At 36.4% G+C, this 26,315-nt stretch overlaps 1 protein-coding gene across 4 annotated transcripts in view; it reads left to right on the top strand.

The window, feature by feature from the left end:
* COBLL1 (cordon-bleu WH2 repeat protein like 1) overlaps nucleotides 1–26,315 on the top strand; it is a 179,398-nt gene that overhangs the window by 99,824 nt on the left and 53,259 nt on the right. For all 4 annotated transcript variants that reach the window (XM_027866006.1, XM_027866004.1, XM_027866005.1 and 1 more), the window contains 2 exons: nucleotides 13,208–13,393; nucleotides 23,145–23,346. In XM_027866006.1, coding sequence (XP_027721807.1) covers nucleotides 13,208–13,393; nucleotides 23,145–23,346 — 388 coding nt within the window. The remainder of the gene's footprint in view (nucleotides 1–13,207; nucleotides 13,394–23,144; nucleotides 23,347–26,315) is intronic.

The following is a 26,315-nucleotide window of genomic DNA, read 5'->3' on the forward strand; positions in this document are numbered from 1 at the left end:
TAAGTCACTTTACAAATGCCCTATTTTATCCCCATAACAACCCTGGGAGGTAAGTGCTATTATTATCCCCATTTTACAGATGAGGAAACTGAGGCAGACAGAGATTAAGTGATTTGCTTGAGTCATATAGCTGATGTCTAATGCCAAATGCAGGTCTTCTACATTCCATTTATTGTGCCACCTGCCTACCTTTTTATCTAATTAATTCCAAATTGATTTTCCCTGTCACCACAGTACTTTATATAGGGTACTTTTTAATGATACTTTCTTATGCTCAGGAAATACAAAATAATTTTATTTATTTAGCAGAAACAAAATTGGATAGCACTACCATAAAACAAACATTAAGTACCTACCGTACTTATCTACTGTGTATAACCCCTGTGCTGGTGCTAAGGAAGATACAAAGTTCAGTAAGATATTTCCCTGCCTTCAAGGAGTTTGCAGGACAGGAGCTGTAAAGACATGTGTAAACTATGATAACATAGGCTAGAGTACCAGTCTGTAAGACAAGTATGGAGACAGCTTTGACTGTATGAGGGAACAATCACCACCGGCTTAGAGGATCAGGGTTGGCTTTACAGTGAACATAGTAGGTTCTCAGTTCCAATCCCTGAATTTCACAGATGCAAAAAAGTGAATCCCTAAGAAATAAAGGTTCTTGACCATTGACCCGGCAGTGGTAAATGACAGAGCAAGGATTAAAACCTGATTCTTTTAAGGACAAATTTAAACTGGACTTGAAAGATAGGCAGGGTTTTAAGAGGTAGAAATTGAAATCAAGGGAAGGGTATGGAAGGAATACATCTCAATTAGAGGTACTTGTGTGAGTGGAAGAGAACAAGAGGTGACATGTTTAAGAGCTGGGGATCAGCAGGATTGTGGAGAAGTCCGTTTTTGACCAGAACATAGAACATGTGCAAGGAAGCAGGAAAGAGAGGGTGGAAAGATTGAGCAGAACCAGATTTTAGAGGATCTTGAAGAATGCCAGGCAGAGGGATTAGGTTTTGATGTGTAGGTCACTGGAAGCCAGTGAGGGTTTAAAAACAAAACAAAACAAAACAAAATAACCCAGTAAGATGATCAGGGCTTTGCAGTAGGAAGAAAGCTCTCATTGAAATATATTTATTAGATTGGAGAGAGGAGACTTGAAGCAGGTGACCTTTAGGCTATTTTATAATCTAAGCAAGAGATAAGGAGACAAGGGTGGGCACAGTGGGAATGCTGAGGTAGATTTGGTTGCAGAAATAGAATCTGTAGGAATTGGCAACGGATTTGATGGGTAGGAATTACAAAATAACACTAATAATGATAATGATAATAATAATTACATATCCTTTAAAATTACTGATATTACTTTATTTCACCAATGTGAATAATGAACTAATGCTATTAGCTGTTATATCACTGTGTGGAAATAAGGTAAAGTAGGGGATATTTGCCATTAGAAAACCTGATACTTTAAGGAATTCTCAAGGCTATGTTGCAGATCTTCTAGAAGTCATTTATAACTGGATGTAAAGAAGGAAACCAATTTATAGGAGTTGTGGCTATTGAGTGGAGTTGGTAGAACCCCAATTATTCAGAGAAATTTCTCAAAAAATATCTTAAAGAGTGAGTGGGAAGTGCAAGCTGATGTCAGAAGGGAGATTTCAGGTTTGCTAAAGAGCTTCTACATTAAAAGTGATCCTATTTCTTATCAGCCAGTAAAGGGCAAGAGAGTGGAAGCAGATGGGAAATTGACTGTTGGGGAAAAAAAAGGGAACCTACTCCTTTCTCTCTTCCACAAAGCCCAATCTACATTCCAAGAAGATGAGGCAACCTAATGTAGTAGATAGCGTATGGGACCTGCAGTGAGCAAAGACCTAGGCTCAGATCCTTCCCCCTTATACTTAATAGCTGTGTGACAATGACGAACTGCTTCATCCCCGAACCTCAGTTTCTTAAACTGTAAAATGGGGAGAATTGATGGTTCAAGACCCTTATTTTTGTCATTTCTGTAAACCATGACTCTCTCCTCCCTACTCCTTGGCCTATCTCCCCCTGTATAGTTGAGCTTAACATGCTTATAATAATAGAGTTAGGATTGACATAAGGAACTCCTAGGTCAGGAAATTCTTTTTGCCAATGCAGGTCACCACTTTCCCTGAAACTTAATGAAGTAATATTTCAGAGTTACATAGCCAGAGTATGTCAGAGGTGGGAACTGAATGCTCTCTAATACTACACACTGTCTTCTGTGTCTTCAAGAACATGTTCATAATATAAAGGCAGCTTATTGAGCATACCATTAAGGTGCCTTTACCTTTACATCCTGAAATCCTGGACCTAAGTATACTCATCCAAGCTCTCTATCAGTCCTTTTCTAAGCTTTACTTCAGTCTGATGCCTTGAGAATTATAACAATGATAATACCTGCGATACATTTCTCATGACTTTGTTATAGGGATCTTTTCATAAACCTTAAAGTGATATATGAATGTCAGATTATTAATTATACGAAAGGGAAGAGGCAGTGTGATTGTGATGGAATACTACTGTGCTATAAGAAGTGATGAGCTCGTTGATTTTAGAAAAACATGGATAGATTTGCACAAAGTAATGAAGAGTGAAATGAGCAGAACCAAGAGAATATTCTATATAGTAATGGCAATATTGTTTTAAGAACAACTTTGAGTAACTAAGTCATTTTGACTATTATAAATACCCAAATTAACTACATAGGACCTACGAAGATGATGTCTACATCCAGAGAAAGAACTGATAAATAGATGTATGTATAGAATGTTTTTTACATATGCATACACATATGTGTATTTGTGTTTAATGGTAGCCATCTCTAGGGCAAGGGGTGAGGGAAGAAAAAAAGAAAGTTATATGATAACTTTATATTTTTGAAAGGAATAACAAGTTGTACATGATAGATTTGCAGCTTCAGGTGCAATCATCTTTTTATTATTTTGCTATGTTATGGAAATGCTTGTTTTATTTCATAAATTAAAAATAAGTAAAATTTTAAAAAGAGGCAGTGGAGGATTCTATCCCAGTTAAGTCTTATGTCTGACTATTCCCCAAATAAGAGTCTCAGTGCAGAGAAGCTTGAAAACTGTGAGCGTAAAAGATATTCTGTATAAAAGGTGTTAGAGCTACAAATGAACCTACTGCTAAGCTTATGTGTTACTTGTATCCTTCATTTAATCTTCGATGTAATAAAGAGGTAACCTGGCATAGTAGAATGATGAATATGATAGGAAAACCAGGTTTCAAACCCTAACTCAACTGTAAGACTCGAAGCAGGTTACTCATTCTCCTTGAGCCCCACACAATTCCTTTGAAAGACTTGAGGTGTTGATGTGTATTTGATGTAGTTCACAAAGGAAGGTTGGCACTTTATAGTGGGTATGCAGAGGATATCAAATAAAGCCTGTGTTGTCTAGGGGGTTTTCTGATTAATGTACGTGTGCATGGGAAGATAAAACCCCCAAACTGGAATTTGGGCACAGAACTTTAAGTTTCTTGAAGTATAGCAAAAATTTTGTATTTTATTACTTTACTGTGTACACTGTAGACATTTTTAGATGTATTCATCTTCCTCATTGGAAGTTCCTTATGAGTAGGGGTTATTTCAATTCTTGTATCCCCAGCACTTAACACATTGCCCTTATATATATTCAGCACTTAAGAAATACACGTTAATTTGACTTATTGACATGGAGAATACCTAGTAGCTGTGTGAAAGGACATGCAATTGGGAAAGTTTTAAGAGGCCATTTGTATGTCAAGTTACTTTGAAATAAAGGCCTGTACTTGGCTGGTGACAATAGAAATAGAGAAGAGTTGGGATGAGATATGTGTGAGAAAGATTTTTTAAGTAGAACTATTAGATCTTGGCTTTAGGGGTAGGGTGGGGTTTTTTTCCCTTTGAAACATACTTATTTAAATCGTAGAACAGAATTTATCTTACGTGAAGTCACTTTAGCATCAGCCTTGCACTGGAGGGATTTGTTGATTAGATGACTAGCTGGTTATCGTGCTCTTTGCTCTTTTATATAATTATATTTTGCATGATTACTTTAAAAAGGTAACATGTAAATGGAGGTATTTTAGTCTTCCACCTATTGTCTTGTTAGTGACTTTCAAGTTCAGAAAATACAAGTCAATATATTACTATTCAGATGAGTGTTTCAAATTAGAGTGGATTTGTTTTTTCAGTCAACAAAACTGCCCATTTTAATTTAAGAAGTACCAGGTATGAGGTTAATAAGGCCTGATGAAGTACAGTAGAGCCCTGTTTCAACTTGCACAGCTCATTTACATGGATTAGGATACAGTGCAAGTCAAGTCATGGCCTCTCAGGGAAAATGAGTACTTTAGAATAAAAGTCTAATCTAGTATGGTTAGTCATATGCTCAAAGAGTAGTATTTATTAAATAGTTAAGCAGGAAAAAAAGTGATTTGACCTAGGGCCTTCAAGGTTGGATGGGAATCAGACAAGAAGAAATGCTGGGATAGTAGCTGAATTCTCAGGGCTTGTAAAATAAGGAAAGGCAAGGAAAGTAGGAATGTAAGCATACTATTCTTTTGTTTTGGGGAGAAATGAGCAGACAATTTTGCTAAAATGTTTCTCTTGAGTACTATAGGTAATAAGGTTGAGAAGACAAATTGGGTTCAGATTGTGGAGGATCGTCCATAGCTGACTTAGGGAGTCCCTGCCCTTAAATAACTTAATACCTTAGCCAGTGTAGATGATACCTATAAAAATAACTACAGAGCAATATATAAATATTGCACAGGTCCTTCAATTCTGTTAAAATGTAAGCTCTTTGAGAGTAGATATTATTTCATTCTTCATATCTGTATCCACATTGCCTTGCACAGTGCTTATTAGCAAATAGTAAACTCTTAATAAGATGTTTATTGATTGGTTAATATAAAGTGTTTTTAGAATTGGGTAGGAGGCAATATTTAAGTGGTCAACTATTTTGAATAAACAGTTCTCAGAAGAGTCACAAACTGTTAATCAACTGCATGAAAGAATGCTCCAAATCACCAATAATAAGGGAAAGGCAAATTAAAATTATCCTGAGGTTTCACCTAACTCCAGTAAAACGTACAAGATGACAAAAGTTAAGAAGTCAGTATTGGAGGGGTTGTTGGAATATAGGGTCTCTGATGTATTGTTGGTGGAATTCTGAATTAGTACAGCCATTTTGGAAAGCAATTTGGAATCATGCAAATAAAGTGATTAAAATGCCCATATCCTTTGACCAAGAGATTCTACTGATAGACACATATTCCCAATGAGTTCATTGATTTAAAAAAAAAAAGGCCCCCATATACACTAACATATTTATAGTAGAATTTTTTGTGGTAGCAAAGAATGGAAACAAAATACATGCTCATTGATTGGGGAATAAATTGTGGTACATAGATGTACTATAAGAAATAATACAGTGAATAAAGAGAAGCAACAAAAGACTTATGTAAATGGATGCAAAAGGAAGTAAGTAGAGTCAGGAAAGCAATATGTATGCATATATGTGTGTGTATAAATATATATGTATATAGATTACAAAAATATAAATGAAATAATTTGTTCCCCAAACATGGATCCCACATACACTGGGGGGGGGGGGGGTCCATGGCTAAGAAACACTACATATGTTGTCAATTTTTTTTATATATTGAGCAACTTTGCTGATTTTGTTACTCTTTTTATTCTTTTTTTTTAATAAATAGGATGGCTCTCTGGTAGAGGGATATAAAAATAAAAGATCAAAATTTTATTTTAAAAAGGGTAGGAGGAAAGAAAGGTAACTGAGATGTGGCATTGAAGGATAGTTTAATTTTTAATAGTCAAAAAATGCAAGGAGAGGGAGGGAACAATATGAAGCATGTAATAAGGTTTGAAAAATACTAAGTAGAAAAGTCTGAACTCTGAGGTTCTACCTCACCTCCATCAGATTAGCAGACATGACATGACAAAAAAAAGGAAATGATAAATGCTGAAGGGACTCTGGAAAAACAGGTACATTAATAGACTGTTGGTAGAACTGGAAACTGATCCAGATATTTTGGAAAGCAATTTGTATGTCTAAAAAAAGCTATTTAAACTGCACTTACCCTTTGACCTAGTAATACCAGTACAAAATTTATACCCAAAAGAGATCACAGAAAGAGGAAAAGTTCGACTCATATGTATAAAACTATTTATAGTAGTTCTTTTTGTTGTGACAAAGAACTGGAAAACTGAGGGGATGACATTACGTTGGGGAAGGCTGAACAAGTTACGGCCCATGAATGTGGTAGAATATATTGTGCTATAAGAAATATTGAAAAAGATGGTTTTGGAGAAACCTGAAAAGACTTTTATGAACTGATAAAGAGGAAGTGATCATAAACAACTTAGAAAGACTGAAAAAATCTTGTCCAAAAAATGACCAGGGAGCTCATATTGAAACATGGTATGTACCTCCTACTGGAAAAGTGAAGGACTTGGAGTGTGCATGAGATAGGTATTTTGTGGACCTGGCCAATGTGGGAATTTGCTTTGCTTGACTATACATGTTTGAAACATAAGTTTTATTTTTCTTAATGAGGAGGAGGGGAAAGGAAAAGTCAGAGGGAGAGAAGGCAGATTTTTGTGAAAATAAAATAAAATTTAACTTAGAAATAATTTTAAAACAAAAAAGTCTGGCTGAAATGCAGAATTCTTATAAGAGAATAATGATAGATAATATTAGAAGTCTAGATCAGAGGCAAGATGAAAATGTACTATGACTGCCAGGCTTAGAGTTTAGTCTTTTTTAGCTAGGCACTAGGGAATAATCGAAAGGTTTTGAGCAGGGGAGTAATGTAGTAAAGACTATACATCAAGAACCTTAATCTATGGGAGCTTGTGGGATGGAATAGATGGAGAGAGCCTAGAGTCAAGAAAACCTGTTAGAAGATAATTGTAGCAATCCAGATAAAAGAAATAAGGAAATTGAAAGGAAGGATAATTGTGAAGATGACATTGACAGGACTTGACAACTAATTGTGTACTGAGAAAGAGGAGAGTCAAAAAATGTGAAGTTTTCTAGGCCACTGGACTAGAAAAATGACATCATTAAATGGTGAATTATGCTTTAGACATTGAGTTTAAGGTGTTGGTAGGAAATATGAGGGGGAAAAAATGAATAAGCAGGCATGTGCAATTGTGGGACTAGAAAGGGAGAGGGGGCCAGAGGGAGAAAGAGAGAGAGAGAGAGAGGCTGGAAATGCGTTTGAGAATTATTTTACAGAGGAGTAAGAGTTGGAATTGTCAGTAAGCCACTAGAAAGAAAACATGGAAAAGACCAAAGGTGGGAAAAAAACCTTCAGAAAAATAAGCACTTTGGAGACAGGAGGAACAAAAGGGGCCAAAAAAAAAAAGATCAAGGCAAGAAAGATTTTTTTTCCTTTTTTAAAATTTTTTTTAGGCAGTTGGGGTTAAGTGACTTATCCAGGGTCACACAGTTAATAAGTGTCTAAGTCTGTATTTGAATTCAGGTCCTCTTGACTTCAGCACATCCACTGTGCCACCTAGCTGCCCCCAAGAAGGTCAAGAAGAATGAGGGATGAAAAACATCAATTGGATTTTGGGAGTAAGGTGGTCATTAGTGACTTCAGAAAGCTAATTCTGTGGAGTGGTAAGAGCAAAAGCCAGCCTTTAAAATAAACTGGGTATGAGGGTAACCAGATGTCTCCTTTTAACGTAATGGACCTTTTTTCAACCTACTCCCTCCAATATGTTATGCAAGCAGTTTTTTTTTTAATTAAGGAAAAATATCCTATTCTTCCCACCCCTAAGTTTATTTCAATTTCTCACAGATCTGTAATTTTGTTAATTTGGGTACTCTATCCACCAACAGACATTTCAAACTCTTTTACAACCTAGTAAATGGACTTTGAGAGTTGCTATGTCCAAAAAAATTAATTATCCTTCAGTCAAGCTGTTTAAGACTGAACAGAGCAGGCCCGTGTTCAGAGGCCTTCTGGCATGATTATTTCCTGTTACAGTTGTCATTCCTCTGACATAGCCCTTAGCGAGAATTCCGGTTTACTTTAATACAGTATTTTGCTGTTAGATTAGTGCTTCCTCTCCCCTCCCTACCCCCCAGGAATGGACATAAAAATGAGAAATAGTTGGGTTTTTTGGATGTCAGTCATTGTTAGCCCAAACTGGAGAATCCCTTATCTCTGACTAACAGCTAATCTCAGTATTTAGAACTTTTTATCTTGCAGAATCTAGCCTGCACACCACAATTAGGAGATAAAATCTTATCCCTATTTCCCTAAAGCATTCCAAAATTCCCTAATGCATTCTTTGCTCTGGAATCCCCTTCAAACATAATCTAGTATCTTTTATGTGATCATTTTTAACTATTTCCCCAGAATCACTTTTGCTTAAATTGCCCCAAGCTTAGGTTTAACTTTTACAAGATTAAATTAATGGCATTTTTTTCAGGTTTTTTTTTTTGTTTTTACATTTTTAAAAATTACTTCTTCATAGCCTTTGCCCATTTATCTGTTGAGAATTATTATTGTTCTTATATATAAGGTGTCTTAGTGTGACACTAAGAGTTTGAAGGGGCAGCTAGGTGGCGCAGTAGATAGTGCATCAGCCCTGGATTCAGGAGGACCTGAGTTCAAATGTGGCCTCAGACACATAACACTTACTAGCTCTGTGGCTCAGGGCAAGTCGCTTAACCCCAATTGCCTTGCCCCAAAAAAAAAAAAAAAAGTTTGAGGACATCCTCTATTTGTATCCATTTTCAAAAAACCTTGAATATCAGGCTTTTATCAAAAAAGTTTGCTTCTAAGATTTCCCAGTTAAATGCTTCCTTTTTAAATGTATTGACTTTGTTTTTCTACAGTGTTTTAAAGATTAACTTTTGAAATAGGATAAATGAAAATTACATATTTCTTGAGCATTATCAAAAAATATTTTAGTTGCCATATATTGGTTCTAAAGGTGTGATATTTGTACCAAGATAGGACTTTTTTCTATAAACGAATGTACCCTGAAAATTGGACATGTTGTTAATGTTTTACCTAGTATCTAATAGTGTGTTTTCATTTTGGGAAATACAATGCTGACAACCACACAAGATCATTGATTCTGTTAAGTTAAAACATTTGGCTTTGAATTTAATTCTAAAAGAATAGACATTGGAATGAAGTTCTCCTTGGAAAAGGAACTTTTGTGGGTATTTCTTGTTCTTTTACAAATTGCAAAATGATACCTTGAGTGAAAACCACTAAAATTTGCATTCAAAATAATATTTATTCAGACTAAAGGACAAATTTTCAAAATTTTAATTTGGTGTATAATTAAATTTTAGGCCCCAAAACATAAATAACAAGGTTATTTGAAGTGAAAAGCTAGCATTTTCCACAATTCATTCGATTGACCACCAAGTCATTAAATTGACTTGAGCAGTTTAAAATGTTGTCAGTTTTAGTTGAATGAGTGAATGAAAAACATAGGAAAGTGTCATAGTGAACAAAAAATTCAATGTTACTCCATTGCTAGCAAGATAAACAAGCAGGTATATAATGTGTAGGGCAACTGGGAAGCACAGAGGATACAGCACTGGGCCTGGAGTCAGGAAGATTCATCTTCTTGAGTTCAAATCCAGCCTGCGTGACCCTGGGCAAGTCACTTAACCCTGTTTGCCTCAGTGTCTTCATTTGTAAAATGAGCTGGAGAAGGAAATAGCAAACTATTCCAGTATCTTTGCCAAGAAAACCCCAAATGGGATCATGAAGTCAGACATAACTGAAATGACTGAACACAAACAAAAAAGAAATCTTATCATTCTACTGGGTCTTGAAAACTGTTAGTATAATGCCTAGAGTTGGACCCTGAGTGAGCTATGGAAAACATGAAGAAAGTCTACTGAATGAGCATATTCCATGGATCTGTACTCTCATCAATGAAAATATCTCCCTCCATCAGGATAAATCATAGCCCATCTGTGTCTTCTCATCCTAGGCAATCTTCATCTATGCCCTTTCATAAATCCAACAAAGAGTATCTACACCATATTCTGATGGCCAATGAGTGTTCTTTGAAACACTGGAAGGGCCATGCAGCATTCCAATTGTTATTCTCACTTGCAGTACGTGACTGACTCACCTTTTCTTCCTTGGTGGCATCTTTAACACTAGAGGTGTCAGACATGGGATCCACTGGCTGCATGGGACTCACAACATGCTCTTGAATGAATTTAAGCTGTAATTGGGAAATATTTAACAAAATATATAAAAATACAATAAACCATAGATAATACCACATTTTAAAACTAAGTCAACAACATGTACAAAAATATTTATAGCAACTCTTTCTGTGATGGCAAAGAACTGGAAATTGAAGGGATGCCCATCAATTGGGGAATGGCTGAACAAGTTGTGGTATATGAATGTGATGGAATACTCTTGTGCTATAATGAGCAAGTGAACTTCAGAAAAACCTGGAAAGACTTATATGGACTGATGCTGCGTGAAGTGAGCAGAACCAGGAGAATGTTGTACACGGTAACAGCATCATTGTGGGATGACTGACTAATAGACTTAGCTCGTCTCAGCAATGCAAAGATGTAAGACATCTCCAGAAGACTCATGATGGAAAATGCTATCCACATCCAGAGAAAGAACTATGGAGTTTGAATGCAGATTGAAGCATCCTATTTGCTCTTTTTTTTTTTCTGTTTTGTTTTGTTTCCTCTTTCTGGTGGTTCCTCCTACTGGTTCTAATTCTTCCTTATAACATGACTAATGTGAAAATATGTTTAATAGAAATGTATATGTAGAGCCTATATCAGATTGCATGCTGTCTTGGGGAGGGAAGTGTGGAGTTAGAGGGAGAAAAATTTAAAACTCAAAAGCTTATGGAAGTGATCATTGAAAACTAAAAATAAATTAATTAAAAAAAATTAAACAATGTAATAAAAAAAACAACTAAGTCAATATGTGGCCTGCAGGGATCCTTATGTATGGATTAGTGGCCTCTGTTTTTTAACCCTGGTTTGACACCACTGTTTGATACCATTCTTCTGTTGCAAAATATTGCAGCCTCAGATGTTCTTTTCCATTGTCCTTTGGGTAATCTGCAACTTTGATTCTTCTGAGGCTGTAGTATTCCATGAGTCAAAGCTATGTGTCATCACTAGGATTTTATTTTAGGGGAGAGAACTGCCTGCATCCATGATTTCATAGGCTTAGGGTATATGTCAAAAAAAAAAAATGGCCTGGATAATTTTTTATTCTACCCCTGTTTCTCGTATCTGCCATTTTAAGCTGCCTTTCTGTTAGGAACATTGGTGTTAAAAGAAATTCTTTGGTAGCAGGGAGCAGCTTTGGATCAGCAGTAGCAGCACACAAGTTCCCAAATGTATTCCAGCTTTGTTTTTTTTTCTCTCCTAATATGGAATTCTAAGCTGAGATCATTGCTTATGATAGATGTATTATTAGGCTAACTCAATGGACTGCTAATACAACTGCATGTCATATTTCAGACATTTTTCATCCACTTGCTTTTTTCTGCATTCATTACTGGACCAATCATTTTGGGGTCACTATGGATCTTATCGAAGAGACAATTTGAGGTTCTGGGATTTGATAACAGTTATCACCAATGTCATTCACATTGGGCTGTGGTAAGCTTGATTTGTAGGAATCCTTCTTTTTTTGGATTTTGAATACAACATAGGGTGGACATCTTTTGCAAGCTTATATCTCCCTATTTTGTGTTTCCCTTGTAATGATAATCAGAGGATGCTTGAAGATCATCTCTGTTGGGGTTTTTAACAAATTGTCTCTGATGCCAGGAAGGCATTCCCTTCTTATCTTTACCTCTCAGTATCCCAACTTGGAATTCCAGTTCTAATGCCTTTGTTATCTTTAAATTGTCTTGTGTTATACTTATTTGTACATGTTGCATTCCCCCAGTAAAATGTAAGTTTCTTGAAAAGCAGCAACTATTTATTTTTTGTTATAGCAATGGCATCTAGCATAGTGTTTCATACATATCAGATGCTTAATAAAAGTTTGAGTTGGATTGAAGAAAACCATTTACCAATTAATATAGAAGTTTAATTCACAAATTCTATTAAATATAGTTGGTAAGTAATATTTAAATAATTGTATTTAATATTTTAAAGTTGCATTGTTATAAAATTTGACATTATAAATCAGTATTTAATAAATGCTTCTTATTTTCCTAGTGCTGTGCTAAATGGTAGTTGTGTGTATAGCAGATACAGAAGTTCCCCTTCCTTACTCTTAAAGAAAAAGGAACAGACTACCTGGATATAGGAAATTATCACATAAGAAACTATATGTTATTAACTATATTAATAATAACACATTTTAATAGCACTCCATTTTACAAAATGTTTTTCCCACAACAACTCTGTGAAATAAGAAATGCCCAATATGATCTTCTCTAAGTACAGTGGGAATTTGGGTAATAAGAATAATAAGTAACAACAACAATAATATAAATTTATATGTTATACATTATATTATATGTATTATATATTCTTGTATAGAAATTTAAGCAAAATTGCTTTATAGATATTATTTCATTTTATCCTCACAATAACCTTGGGAGGTAGGTGCTATCATTTTCCACATTTTCCAAATGAGGAAAATAAAGCACAAAAAGGTTTCTCCAGGGTCACACGGTTGGGAAATGTCTGAAGCTAGATTTGAATCCAGGTCTTCCTCACTTCAACTCCATCACTGTATACATTGAGCCACCTGGCAAGAAGGTAGGGTAGGTTGGGGGAGGGAGGGAATAAGCATTTTTATAGAGCCTATTGTATTCCAAGCACTGTTTTAAGTGAGCACTTTACAAATATTATCTTATTTAAATAAAGTATTACTAAAGTAGAGAAGATTTTATGGAAGAAATGCATCTGAAAGATGGATACGAATTTGGTTAGGTTAGCAGAGCAAAAGCAAGATGTTCTAGTTGGGAGTAGCGCAGAGTATGGTGAGAGGGAGGGAGGCAAAGCAGCTCACTGTGTGAAAGATGGACTTATTGATGCTGTTGATTTAGTATACTAAAGTATAATATTGAATCCTTATCCATGTTCTATTAATAAATATCTCAATCTAATACTACATTAATGTTGCTTATTAAATGAATTAATATTTCCTATTCTCGGTTTTTTGTTAGAAGAAAAACTAAAGGCAAGGCACCACTTCCGCCAGCTGAGACTAAATGCGTTGATGTTTCTTCGTATGAGTCGGTAGAATCCTCTAATTTCATCATGGAGCAGAAAGAAAACATGATAGAGAAAGACATGGAGCTCTCTGTGGTTCTTCCGGGGGATGTGATCAAATCCACTACTGTTCATGGCAGGTATGCTGCAATCTAATAGGTTGCTTAGACATGACCTATTTCAGTGTTACTAACAATTAGTGTCTTTATGTGGGATGGTTGGCCATCTTATTTATCCCTTGTTTTAGCACTGTTTTACTAATTATTTCCATAAATAAGTAAGCCATGAAATGTCTGCAGAAGGATTTTTCTCTAAGTCTCTAGTGTTTATGTTGAGTTTTTCTAAGTTTCCAGTCAAAATTTATTCCTTGCATTCAAAGCTATTTCATATCTTTCATTCCAGACTTTAGAAACCTTAAGAGAAAAGTCCCTTTTCCAGAAAAAAGGTTTGCAGCCATGCTGGGTTTTTTAGATTACATGTAAAGTGTCTTTGCATTCCAACAACTTTGAAATAACTAAAACTTTTACTTGCCTAACTCTTCATTTAGGTTTAAGATATTTCCTTCTGTATATGTAAAAATAAGCTATAAATGTAAAAAGAACTCATAGACTTTTACCTCTGTTGAACAGTTTAGTTAATCGTTCACTAATAGGTAGGTAAGTTAACTGGAAAGATAAAAATAAAACTTTAACAAAGCAAGAGGTAAAGATTTGATTTAGCACACTGATATTCTTAAAATCCACGTAACAATTTAAAAGTGGGACAAAGCCAAATCTGAGTTGTCATTCCTCTCTTATGTGGAAAATTACTTTGAACATTCGGTGTTCCTGGCCTTGCCCTTCCTTTCAGCTTCAACTGCCTGAATATTATCATTGAGGGTGTTCTGAAGACATAAGCTTACTAAGGCTGCCTTCATCTTAGTGTATTCTCGATTACGGTACATAATAAAAACTAGATGAACAATAAAGATAGGGTACTTAAGTCTTGTTTGGGCTAGTTCTATCTAGGAGAAACATGTTGAGATAACATGACAGCTTTCAGCCCTCATTTTAGGATTTATCTCCATAATTAGGTAGAATTTTGAGTCATGAAAAGTAGATGAGAATGGGAAAGTTCAGATGTATCTTTTTCTTTTCTTTTCTTTTTTCCTCTTTTTTTTTTTTTACCAGACCTATGGTTATCTTCATGTGGGGAGTGCCAGTTGAGATATTTCCTCCATCAATGCAGAGGAACATATCTTCTGCAGCTTATAGGGTTAATTCCTGGGGCACTGAAAGTTTCTGTGACTTGCTCAATCACATAGCCAGTATGTGTCAGGGGCATAAGGCCTGCTTTACATCTTCTGTGCCATATTACCTCTTGTGTGTAGAAACATGTACCAAGCCAATAGTTGTCAGAGACAGAATTTGAACTCAGGTCCTCCCAGCTCCAGGTCAGCTCCTTATCTACCATGTCACAATGCCTTAGATCACATAGCCCTGAAAATGCTTGGTGCTCAGAGCATCAGGCCTGTACCAACTTTCACCATCCCTGGGCAGGTTTTCCTGAGATGGGAGCTAGGCCATGATGAGTAGGAAGGCTGCTGGAGTGCACCTGAAGGGCAATATTGTGTTCCCATTCAGGGACAGATATTCAGAAGAAAATTTTAAATTACCTAGGTAAGGAAGAAAATCTATTATTCTCAGTAAATGCTTGTTGACTGTCAGTACTAACAGGAGTTGATTCTCTTTAGAAGTCTATACCATCTAATTAGACTACTCCCACCTCATTCTTAATGTCATCATCCACTGAATTCCAGAATACTCTTCCACCTTCCTTGGAGAGACAGCATTGGAATTAGAATCTACAAAGACCTCAGTTCAAATTCTGCCTCAGACGCTTAGCTGCATGACCATGGGGAAGTCACTTAACCTTTGTCTTCCTTAGTTTCCTAATATGTAAAATGGGAACAGTAATAGCGCCTGTCTCTCAGTGTTGTTTTAAGGATCAAATTAGAAGCACAGCACCTGGCACATAGTAGGTGCTTATTTAATAAGTGCTTGTTTCCTTGAGTAAGTTCTATGAGAGTATTGAGATAGGAATAAAATTGCTGTGTGTTTTATCAGTGAGCAGTGACACGGGGTGTGTGCTGGGGGTTGGATTGTGGGCCTCTGTTTTCAGAACAAAGTTGCAGATATCCAGACTGATTCTAACCGTCTGCATAGTGACTACCAGAAAGCACTCCCTCCGACTTTCTTTCCTTTATTATTTTTCTCTTGTGAGTTGCAATAAGTAGGCACCGGATTTCTTTTTCTTTTTCTTTTTTATCTCTGTGGTAGTAGTGAAGGCTATCTGAGATCAATATAAGGAAAATGCTTTTCCTGTAATTGCAAGTTGCCTGTTTGGTCAGACAGAGCAGTTCTTGACCATTTATGCAAAAAAAGGGAAGAATTGATATCAGTGTTTCCTGCTTTTGTAGGCTTCTCTCTGTATGTATTCCTTTTTTAAAATTCTTTTTCAGAAAACACCAGTCCATGCAACCATAGCAATAGCAGTGTTAGCTGCATCAGCCCCAGTAGGCACTGAGAAGCTAGGGGTGCAGTGCTGGGTCTGGAGTCCTAACTGGGTTGAAATCCAGCCCAAGAGACTTACTACCTGTATGTGACCTTGGGCAAGTCCCTTAGCCACTCTCTGCCTCATTTTTCTCAACTGTAAAATGACATAATTATTCCACCTAGGGTTGCTTTGAAAATAAAATGAGATAATATTTGTAGTGCTTTGCAAACCTTAGACCACTATGTAAATGACGCAGTAGATAAAGGCACTGGACTTGGAGTCTGGAAGACCTCAGATACTCCCCGACTGTATGACCATAAGCAAGCCATTTAATCTCTCAGCTCTCAGTTTGTTCATCAGCATAATGAGGATAATTATAGCACCTACCTCACAAGAATTGCTGTAGGGCTCAAATGAGCTAACATATGTCTGGGAAAAAAAATAGTATTTTGTAAAGCTGAAGGTTCCGTCCATATAAATGCTAGCTATTATTGTTGTTATTTGTTTTTAATGTGGTACAAATGAGCATGTGACCAATCAGAAGAAGAGGAGGACCCGACAACCTATGTGCAACCACAACCATGTGTTTTTCTGCGCTTCTTTTTTCTTCCTTTCTAACTCAGGGCCATGCTTTCAAAAGCAGCTTCCCAGTTTAGGAAATACATGGACAGAAGAGCCATTCTGCCCATATCCAAGAATGCAAGGCCCTATTTCTACCAGTGTAAACCTGTGGAGGGACTTATTAGTCCAAAGAGCTACACCAGTGTGTACTTTTTTTCCCCTTTGAGGTGAAGGAGGATTGGAAACAACATGGTGCTCTTTCTTTTCCCTCTTGCCCTGCCTTAAACTGAACTTGGTTTTGTGGTAAGCAAAGTTGAGAGTGATTTATATTGTGGGATACACCCTGACTCTCTCATCCTTTTGGTACAATAGTGGCCGTAGTCTTACTGGATAAGTATGTGATTTTAACTAGGGATGACTGGCTCAAGACCATTTCAGATGGAGTACAGTGCCATCTATTGGCTAAAAGTAGTATATCAAAGAATACAGTTTGGAGAGTAGGGTGAATGTGGCTTCCTTTTGGAAGAATGGATTTAAAAGTTGGGTCTGAAATCTGAGAATTTCCAAATAAAAATAATTATAATACATTTTATAATAAAAACATTTATATAGTGCCCATTATGTGGTAGGTGCTAAGTGCTTTATAATGATTATCTCATTTGATCCTCACAACAATTTTGGAAGGTAGTGCCCCATTTTAAAGATGAGGAAACTGAGGCAGAGGCTAAGTGACTTGCCTAAGGTCACATGGCTAGTGAGTGTCTCAGGTGAAATTTGAACTCGGCCTAGCCTATTCAGTGCACCATCTCCAAAACTTCCTTCAGCGATAGTAAGTTTGTAATGAGTATATACGAAGATGTCCTGAAAGAATTGTGAAATTATCCAAAGGATAATACAATAAAATGAGGGAAGTACATTCAGATGTGATCCTTTCATTTATTCAGGAAGCATTTATATAACACCCCTACATGCCAGGCAGCATGGCATAGACTTGGCTTCAGGTCCCTACTTCTAACAGGTACTAGCTATGTGACTCTCAGTAAATCATTTAACTTTTTAGTGCTCTGGGTACATCTTTAAGCTTCAAAGTTACAAAGAAAGTGCCGTTCTTCAGGGGTCTAGGAGTGTTCACTGAGAACTCTATACCTGGGATTCTTAACCTTTTTTTTTTTTGGTCAAAGGTCACTTTTCAGAATGTTTTTAAATGCATAAAATAAAATACATTGGATTAAAAAGGAAACCAATTATATGAAAATACAATTATCAGAATATTTAAAAACAAAAACAAAAACAAAAAAACATATGCCTGGTTAATACCCCAGTGCTCTATACCAGTGAGGTTACATATCCTGTCCTCCCTCTCTAAGCCACTGTGCTAGGTGCTGGGAATACCAAAACATAATCAAAATATTACTTGGTCTAAAGGAGCTAATAATGTTCTATTCAAGGAAAAACAAGTGCCTAGAAAATTAAATACTAAATAGATACGAAGTAATTTCCAGAGAGAAGTAACTTCAGCGATCAGGATCAGCTTTCAGTATTAGGAAGCACTTTACTTCATTCAAAGGAAGGTGGAGATGCTAAGAGGTGAGCTTGATGGCACAGTGGATAGAGTGTTGAGCTTGGAATCAGGAAGATTTCTCTTCCTAAGTTCAAATGTGGCCTCAGACACTTACTAACTGTATGACCCTGTGCAAGTCACTTAACCCAGTTTGTCTCAGTTCCTCACCTGTAAAACGGGCTGGAGAAGAAAATGGCAAACCACTCCAGTATCTGTGCCAAGAAAACCCTAAATGGGGCCACAAAGAGTTTGATACGACTAAAAAAAGCCACTGAACAACAGTAACAGAAAGGAATGCTAAGGAGTCAAGTTGGGAAGGAAGTGCATTGGCAGACATACAAGTTAGCCAGTTGGATTAGATTGAGGGAGAAAAAACTGCATGTAATAAGCCTAGAAAGATCAGTTTAAGCTTACCTTTATGATGTTCCTAAATATCTCACATCAGCTTAGATTCTAGACCTATTCTAATTTACTAGAAGGGATCAGAAATTGGGCTTACTGATGGAATTGTTTAAAATTTGGAAAAGTAAAGGATTAATTTCATACTTAATGCCCCTTGAAAATGTTGGGAGTTAAGTCAAGTTGTCGACAAACATTTATTCAATGTTAACTATTGCCAAGCACTGTGCTAAATGCTGAGGATACAAATAAAAGCAAAAAGAGAGTCCCTGCTCTGAAGAAGCTTATTCTATAGTTAGAGAAGACAACACAAAAGAAACAAAGGTGGAAGTAAGTAGCTATGCAGAGGAGGCAAGGTGGAGAAAAAAGCCTAAAGAGTGAGGAGCAGAGCCCAGAGAATACTGAAGGAGTGAACATGGTGGAACCGGGTCCTTACTTCAACTAGAGATTCTGGGGGGAAGCTACCAATCTGAGGAATGGGCCATAGTGGAGGAAGGACCTATCATGGGAACAAAGGCATGCTGGGCATGGTGGAAAAAGAAATCTGGAGAGTCAGGAGCCAATAGAGAAATGAAAGGAGTAAGAATTTATACTGTGAGTGCTAGTTATTTCGTGCCTGATTGAGGAGGCCGGAAACTGTGTCTGTGTGAGTGTCTGATAAGACTGATAAGGTCAGAGGAATGTAGACTTTCTAGGAGTGTTGTCTTGGGACTCTGGTAGTCTTGCCTTTTCTTCTCCCAGTGTCAGCTTCCTGCAGCAGGATCCTTTTGGAGAGGGGCAGTACTGTTAACAATACCAACAACAACATTTTATGTTGTGCATCTTATGTATGAGGCACTCTGCTAAGCATTTTACAAATATTGTCTCATTTGATCTTCACTGCAAGATAGTTACTATTATTATCCTCATTTTATAGTTTAGGAAACTGAGGCAGAAAAAGGTTAAATGACTTGCCCCGCGTGACATAGTTACTAAATGTCTGATGTCAGATTTGAACTTGGGTCTTTCTGACTCCAGGCCTAGGGCTCTAGCCACTGTACCACATTACAGAGAAGTTGTTAATTTGGATCAGTTAGAGGCAATTTCCTCATCAGTGAGGTTCCTAAACCCGTGGTGTCAAACTCAGTCTGAAACAAGGGCCACTATACTGTACATAAAGATCTCTACTCTCAAAGAGCTTATATTTTATCAGGAAAGACAACACATCATGCGTGCATACGCATATACGTATGCACATGTGCACATAACACAAGCATACACAAACATATGTATGTGCAAGGGTGTACTCATAAATATTTAACAACTGGCTTTAGGGGTGGAGGGGTAAAATATCAGCACAACACACTTTTAAATTTAATCTGTATTAACATTTTCTCCATCATTTTCTTAAGTCTAGACAGTCAGCAAAATCAGTCAAGCCCCGATTTGTAGCATTTGCTGATTTCTGAGGTATAAATACTTTGACTGAAAACTTAGTAATTGGCTCTCAAGCCAGTTCAAGCTGGCTCCAACATACCCTTGTATATAGTGCGTGAGGATAATTTCCTCACCAGTGAATTCCCTACAAGTCACTGTTTCCTAGAACATTGATGTCAAGCTCAAATATAAACACTCTGCTAAACTGTACGTAAAGATCCATACAGCCCTCATGTTGACTTAGAAAACCACATACTAATAGTATCTGTGTTCTCTTGGATTTTTTAGTTCTTTTTGTTAAATATTTCCAGATTGCATTTTAATCTGATTACTTGAGAGTGTTGCTGCCTGCTGGGTGTTTGACACATTTCTTATAGACCATTGAAATTCCAGGTTTGTTAACCTTGTCTTATAGAGTATGAAAATTTTTTTTAAAATTTAAACACAAAAAAGAAAAAAATTAAAATTACACATCATATCTTTGATCTTATAACTTTCTTTCTTTCTTTCTTTCCTTCCTTCTTTCCTTCCTTCCTTTCTTTCATTCTTTCCAATAGGCTTAGGTAGCTTGCCCAGGGTCACATAGCTAGTACCTGTTATGTGTCTGAGGCCAGATTTGAACTCAGGTCCTCCTGACTCCAGGATCGATACTCTATCCCCTGTGCCACCTAGCTGCCCCACTTACAGCTTTCTTTGAATGAAAGTTGGCAGCTTTAAAATGCTGTCTTGAAAGAGACACAAAACAGGTTATTTTGCACATATTTGGCATGTAGATGAAATACTTAAAGTTTCTGAACACTAAACAAGCATCCAATAAATAATATCTAGAAATGATACATTTAGAAAGATCTTTGGATATTATCACTGTGGGTCCCTGTAATCATAATAATTTATCATCCCATATTTTAAAAAATAGTATCTCTCTAGGAGTAGACTTATGTTATTCCTCTCTTTAGAAAATTTCAGTTGTTCTCTGTGGCTTTGAAGTAAAAATAAAACTCTCTTTTGGCATTTAAGGTCCTCCACCAGGGTGAGTGCTTAGCTACCTTTCTGATCTTATGTCTTACTATTCTCCTCATGAACTCCACATTTCAGGCAAATTGTACTAATAATCATCCCCAAAATTCAACACTCCATCTCTAGTATCAGTGTTCTCTCAATCCATCCCCTGTGCATGTAATGTAATCCCTTAATTGCATTTCAAAAGCCTTCCCTTTTACTGTGATTCAGCTTAGATGCCACATCCTCTGAGAAACTTTTCTTAATTACCCCAATGTTCTTGGTACTAGACTTATTTGAAGTTCCTGGACATAACCTTCTTCCTCCTAAGAGCTTCTGGAGTCCTGTCACAAATAATTCCCCTCCTTACTCCCCCAACCTGACATTTCCTGCCTCCAGGCTGATTCCTGAGAACCATAGGCCAAAACAGTGGCTGGGTCCCTGTTCTTGACTGCATCTCCTGCCTCCTGACGTAGCTCTCAGACTCCTCAGGATATATTTTTCCTGTTTATGCCTGGCATGAGGCAGGCTTCCTAGTCCCTTACAAGACACAACCAGACACCAGAAGCGAGGTTCAGCACCTTGAGGGATAACCTAGAACCTTTGAATCACCGGCCTTCTTCAGTGGACCTCTCCCTACCCAGTGATAGTCTTCTTGGGTTCTTGCCCCAGTAGCTGGCATGGTCCTACTCTCTTCTTGCTCTTCCCTTTGCAGAAGAATTGAAACCTGAGATTGCCTATGAACACTCCCTGCCCCAACCCCTCCAGCTATACATTCCATCATTTCCTATTCCACCTCAACCCTATATCCCAACTCCAGACCTGTCTTTCCCTTCCATGGTGTCCTCTGGAGTTCCTGTTCCATAATTAACAAACTTCTCATGTTTAATCATCCTTTCTCACTCTTCACTCACTAAGATCTAGCATCTCTCCTAAGGATGCTTCATCCATAGCCATCCTTTTCTATAATAGTTGTACTCATAACCATAGTCTCACTGGTCTACTGTGAGAGAATCAGAATAATGGCCCATTGCTTGCAGAGGTTTCTATTTCCATTTCCTTTATTGCAGTCACTCAGCAGCCTCTTTTCCTTTGAGATTCATGCTCTCTAAACTGATCCCCCCATCCAGTCTGGGTAACCATTATCTACCAAACCCCAAGACATTGTCCCTTCTTTCTCAATTAGTTAATGTTTAACTCAGTCTTCCTCTCTGCCCCAAGTCTTTTCCTTATACCAGGTGACTTCTATATACATCACATGAGATAATATGTAAAGCACTTTGAAAACCTTAAAGCTATATGATAGCTTTATAATAGCTAAATGATAGCTATTATTGTTTTCATCATCATTATGGTTATTATTAGTGTAAATATTGATGTTCCTTCAAATACTCTAACTTAGCAATTCCTCAACCTATTTAACTACCAGTCCTACTCATCTCTACCTCAGCTACACACAAGCAGTTGAGTTGTTTCAATTGTGTTCGACTCTCTGACCCCTCTTTGGGATTTTCTTAGCAAGGATACTAGAGTGGTTTGCTATTTCCTTTTGTAGCTCATTTTACAGATGAGGAACTGAGGCAAACAGGATTAAGTGACTTGCCGAGGGTAGCACAGCTATTAAGTGTCTGAGTCCAAAATCATACTCATGAAGATGAGTCTGATTCCAAGCCCAGTGCTGTATCCCTTGTGCCACCTCGCTGCCCCAGCTAGTCCAGCTAAGAAATAGTCATATCCTCAATCCTTACCATCACTTACAAGTATTTCATTTCCATGTTCATGAACTCAAAAATTTCATTATTTGGTCATAATATTTTATCATTCCACTTTTTTTTCTGTCTTATGAACCTTAACTGTGTTCTTCATTCTCACCTTGACTTTCAGTCCCTCCATCTCTCAATATTTTCCTAGGTCCTTCCTTCCCAATTCTGACCCTTGACTATTCAAAACTCTTTAATCCCTCACCCTCTTGGCCTTTTGCTGACCACAACTTGCTAAACCTCAACCATTTGTTTCCTTTTGCTTCTACTCACTCTTTAATATGTTTTCATTGCTTTTACATTTCATTGCTTGGATACAGAAATGACCTCCTGTTCCACTACCATGGCTTCTGGAATGGATAAAATAAGGAATTCTGGAAGGCACAGATTTTTAGAGACGTTAAATGACTCATCCAAAAATGGTGGTTGAGCCCAGGTTTTCAAATCTGGTGCACTTTCTACCATATACACCTCATTATTGGCTTAGATATCTTGCAGATTTCAAGTTACTTTTAATATCTATGAACTCATTAGATTCAAACTTGGCCTTTTTATTGTAGGCATGATTAAACCTAAAGCAGGCTCTAAAAAAACTGTAATTTTCAGTGGTCCTTAGTAATGACTATGCTTTTGGTGACCATAATTTTCCTTATTTTACAGCAAACCCATGATGGATTTGTTAATATACCTTTGTGCACAATATCATTTAAACCCATCAAGCTATACAATTGACCTGTTATCAGCGGAAAAAACGCCAATTAAATTTAAACCCAACACACCAGTTGGAATGCTGGAAGTGGAGAAAGTAATTCTAAAACCAAAAAATCTGGATAAGAAGAAGCCTACACCAGTGATACCAGAGGTTAGAGCTGTCATTTCAATTTTGATGTCATAGTGTAAGTTAAGAGAAATGTCATATTGTGCATGGTTGATTTTCAGTCATTAATAACACTTTAATACAATTTAATTGAAAACAAATTTGGTGACTGGAACGTGACTAAAAGGTACCATCAAGCCTTAAGTGTATAAACCACTGGGGGAAAATTGTTAGTGAGAGGCCCAAATCAGATCATTCTTTGCCAGCTTTTCAAATTAGTTACTTTACAAACATTTTCTTTCAAGAAGAATATAAAGTAAGTATTTACTATTCTAAAACTATTTGAAATATTATTCATTTAAATGTTTCCTTAAATAGATAAAAGGATAATTTTTTGATAAAACAATTATAAACTATAAATTACTTTCAGGGTGGGCTATTCTATTGTATACATAATTCTTTATTATATGTTTTTTAAAAGTTATATTTCATGTCAGTGACCTTTTTTGTATTCATTTTCTGGGTAAATTGAATCAATTTCTATGGACAGTGAGATACAGGGATATATAGAATACAGAAAATCTAGTGGTCATTAACTATGTAAATCTATGTTACTTTGTGGAACACAAAATTTTATATATTAAATGTAGCATTCACAGGATAAAGCTTATGGTATGCTCTTTATTACTTGATAAACATAATATCACTACTTTAAAAACTTTTAAGTTTCCTTCATTTTTAATAAAGTAAGTTTATTTTTAAATTATACTTTATTGATATCTTTTCTCTTTTTATGCCATATTTGTTTATAGATATATCCCTTCACCACCCCTTGTAACTGAGATTTTGAAAAGAAAGAAAAAAGCAAAACTAATCAACACATTGAACACTGACAATATATAGAATATTTCACACTGATAGTCCCCTCACTTCTGCTATGAGGAATGAGAAGTTCATTTTCTCAACTCTTCTCCAATCCAAGCTGGGTTATTAAAATTAAACAGAATTTGATTTCATTCTTTTTCTCCCCATTTATATTTTCATATGGGGTGTACAGGTTATTCAAGGAGGTCCAGCACTTCTGGTGTGAGCCCTTATCAGGGCTGCTCATCCACCTTTGGTGTCTACCTGGTCACCCAACTCTCACCTGTGGCTCCAAGAAACTGTAGCATGAGCAGCAGCCACACCCCAGTATATGATTTTGACAGACGGGATGAAACAGGTTGAGGATAACTGACCGCTGGACCAGAACAAGTACATACAGAAGAAATAATCTGTGCTGAGTACAGTACAGTTTCAACATCACTGAAGAATTAATTTTCAAGATAAAAATATTTGAGGAGGAAAATTTTATGAAGTATTATTAGTAAAAAAAAATTGAGCAGGTCTCAGCAATTATAATTTATATGCTTACTTTCTCATCTCTATGAAATGTTTATGAAGTATTGCAAAAACACTAAGCAAAATAGAAATAGAATATTACTGCATTAAATAGGGTGATTTGTCCTTAATGACCAAGTAGGATGGATAATTGGATTCATATCCGTACCTTCAGGGGCAGCTAGGTGGTGCAGGGGATAGGATAGGATGCTAGGCCTGGAGTCAGGAAGACTTTGGTTTAAATGTGGCCTCAGATACTGAATAGCTGTGTGATCCTGGGCAAGTCACTTAACCTTGTTTTCCTCAGTTTCCTCATCTGTAAAATGAGCTGGAAAAGGAAGTGGCAAAACACTCCATTATCTTTGCCTAGAAAACCCCAAAAGAGGTCACAAGGTGTTGGACATGACTGAAAAAAAACCAAAAACAAACTAAATCCACATCCTTACAGCATATATCAAAATAAATTCTTAACTGGATCATCAATCAAAACATATTTTTGAAATCTTGAAAAAACTGGAAGGAAAAAGAATCATATACTTCTCAACTATGGAGAGCATAGATTACTGTATCAATTTAGTTTAACAAACATTTATGAAATACTAATTATGTGCTAGGGACTTGGGACAAAAATAAAACCATACATATTTTCATACACAAATGAGTATAGTACAAAAAAAATTGAAGTGGGAGAAAATGTTAACAACTCAAGGAGTCAAAGAATCACATAGAAGGAGGCATCTGAATCCAGCAAGTATTTAACACAGAAGAAAATGAAGTTTGAAAGTCTGTCTTATGAGGTCTCCCTTATGCATGTTAAGATCATATGAGATTTTTTTTCTATTTGAAAAACAACTTTGAAAGACTTAAGAACTCCAATCAATGCAATGTGTAACCATGTCTTCAGAGGCTCTGCAATGAAGCATGTTACCTGACTTTTGTCAGAGAGATGTTGGACATAAGATGCAGAAAGAGCTATACATTTTTGGACTAGGGGGAAACAAAGATCATGTGAGAGTCCTTTATAGGTGCAACCAGAATGAACTTTAATTGATCCTTTCCAATATAAGAGATGCAGGTGATGATATGCACAAAGTCTAAAAGGAGGAAAAATTCCTCTTGGATCTTATGTGTGCTTTGTAGATGTTATTCTGTTTTTTGCATTGGATCCCAGTATCCTAAAAGACTTCTTCAATGAAATATCAGTGGCTACTCAGAGAAATCAGTCTAGTCCATGTAGGAAAGAAAAAAACCCAAAAAAACAAATGAATAAAGATTGCCCTTTTAGTTTATACTATGACATGAAAATAAATTGTCAAGCTATTTTTATGAGCATGTATGCAGTGAACTATACCCAGGATGGATTAAGATAATTCATACTCAAATATAAATAAATACAAATACAAATAAAGATAATTCACAATTAAATATAAATATAGATACATATAAAATGCTAAGCAGTTAAATTAGAATGGAGACCTCATATAAATCTGTCAATTAGTAAAGCATTAGCAAAATATGTGCTTCTTGAATAAAGAGTAGAAAAGAAGTTCATCTTTTTATGTTTTCTAATTTTAAAATAATTACATAAAAGAAACAAGGTAACTCATCAATTAATCTATCTTAGACTTTGTTGA

The sequence above is a fragment of the Vombatus ursinus genome, unplaced genomic scaffold (genome assembly GCF_900497805.2).
Source record: "Vombatus ursinus unplaced genomic scaffold, bare-nosed wombat genome assembly UNPS02014779.1, whole genome shotgun sequence".
Taxonomy (NCBI): Eukaryota; Metazoa; Chordata; class Mammalia; order Diprotodontia; family Vombatidae; genus Vombatus; species Vombatus ursinus.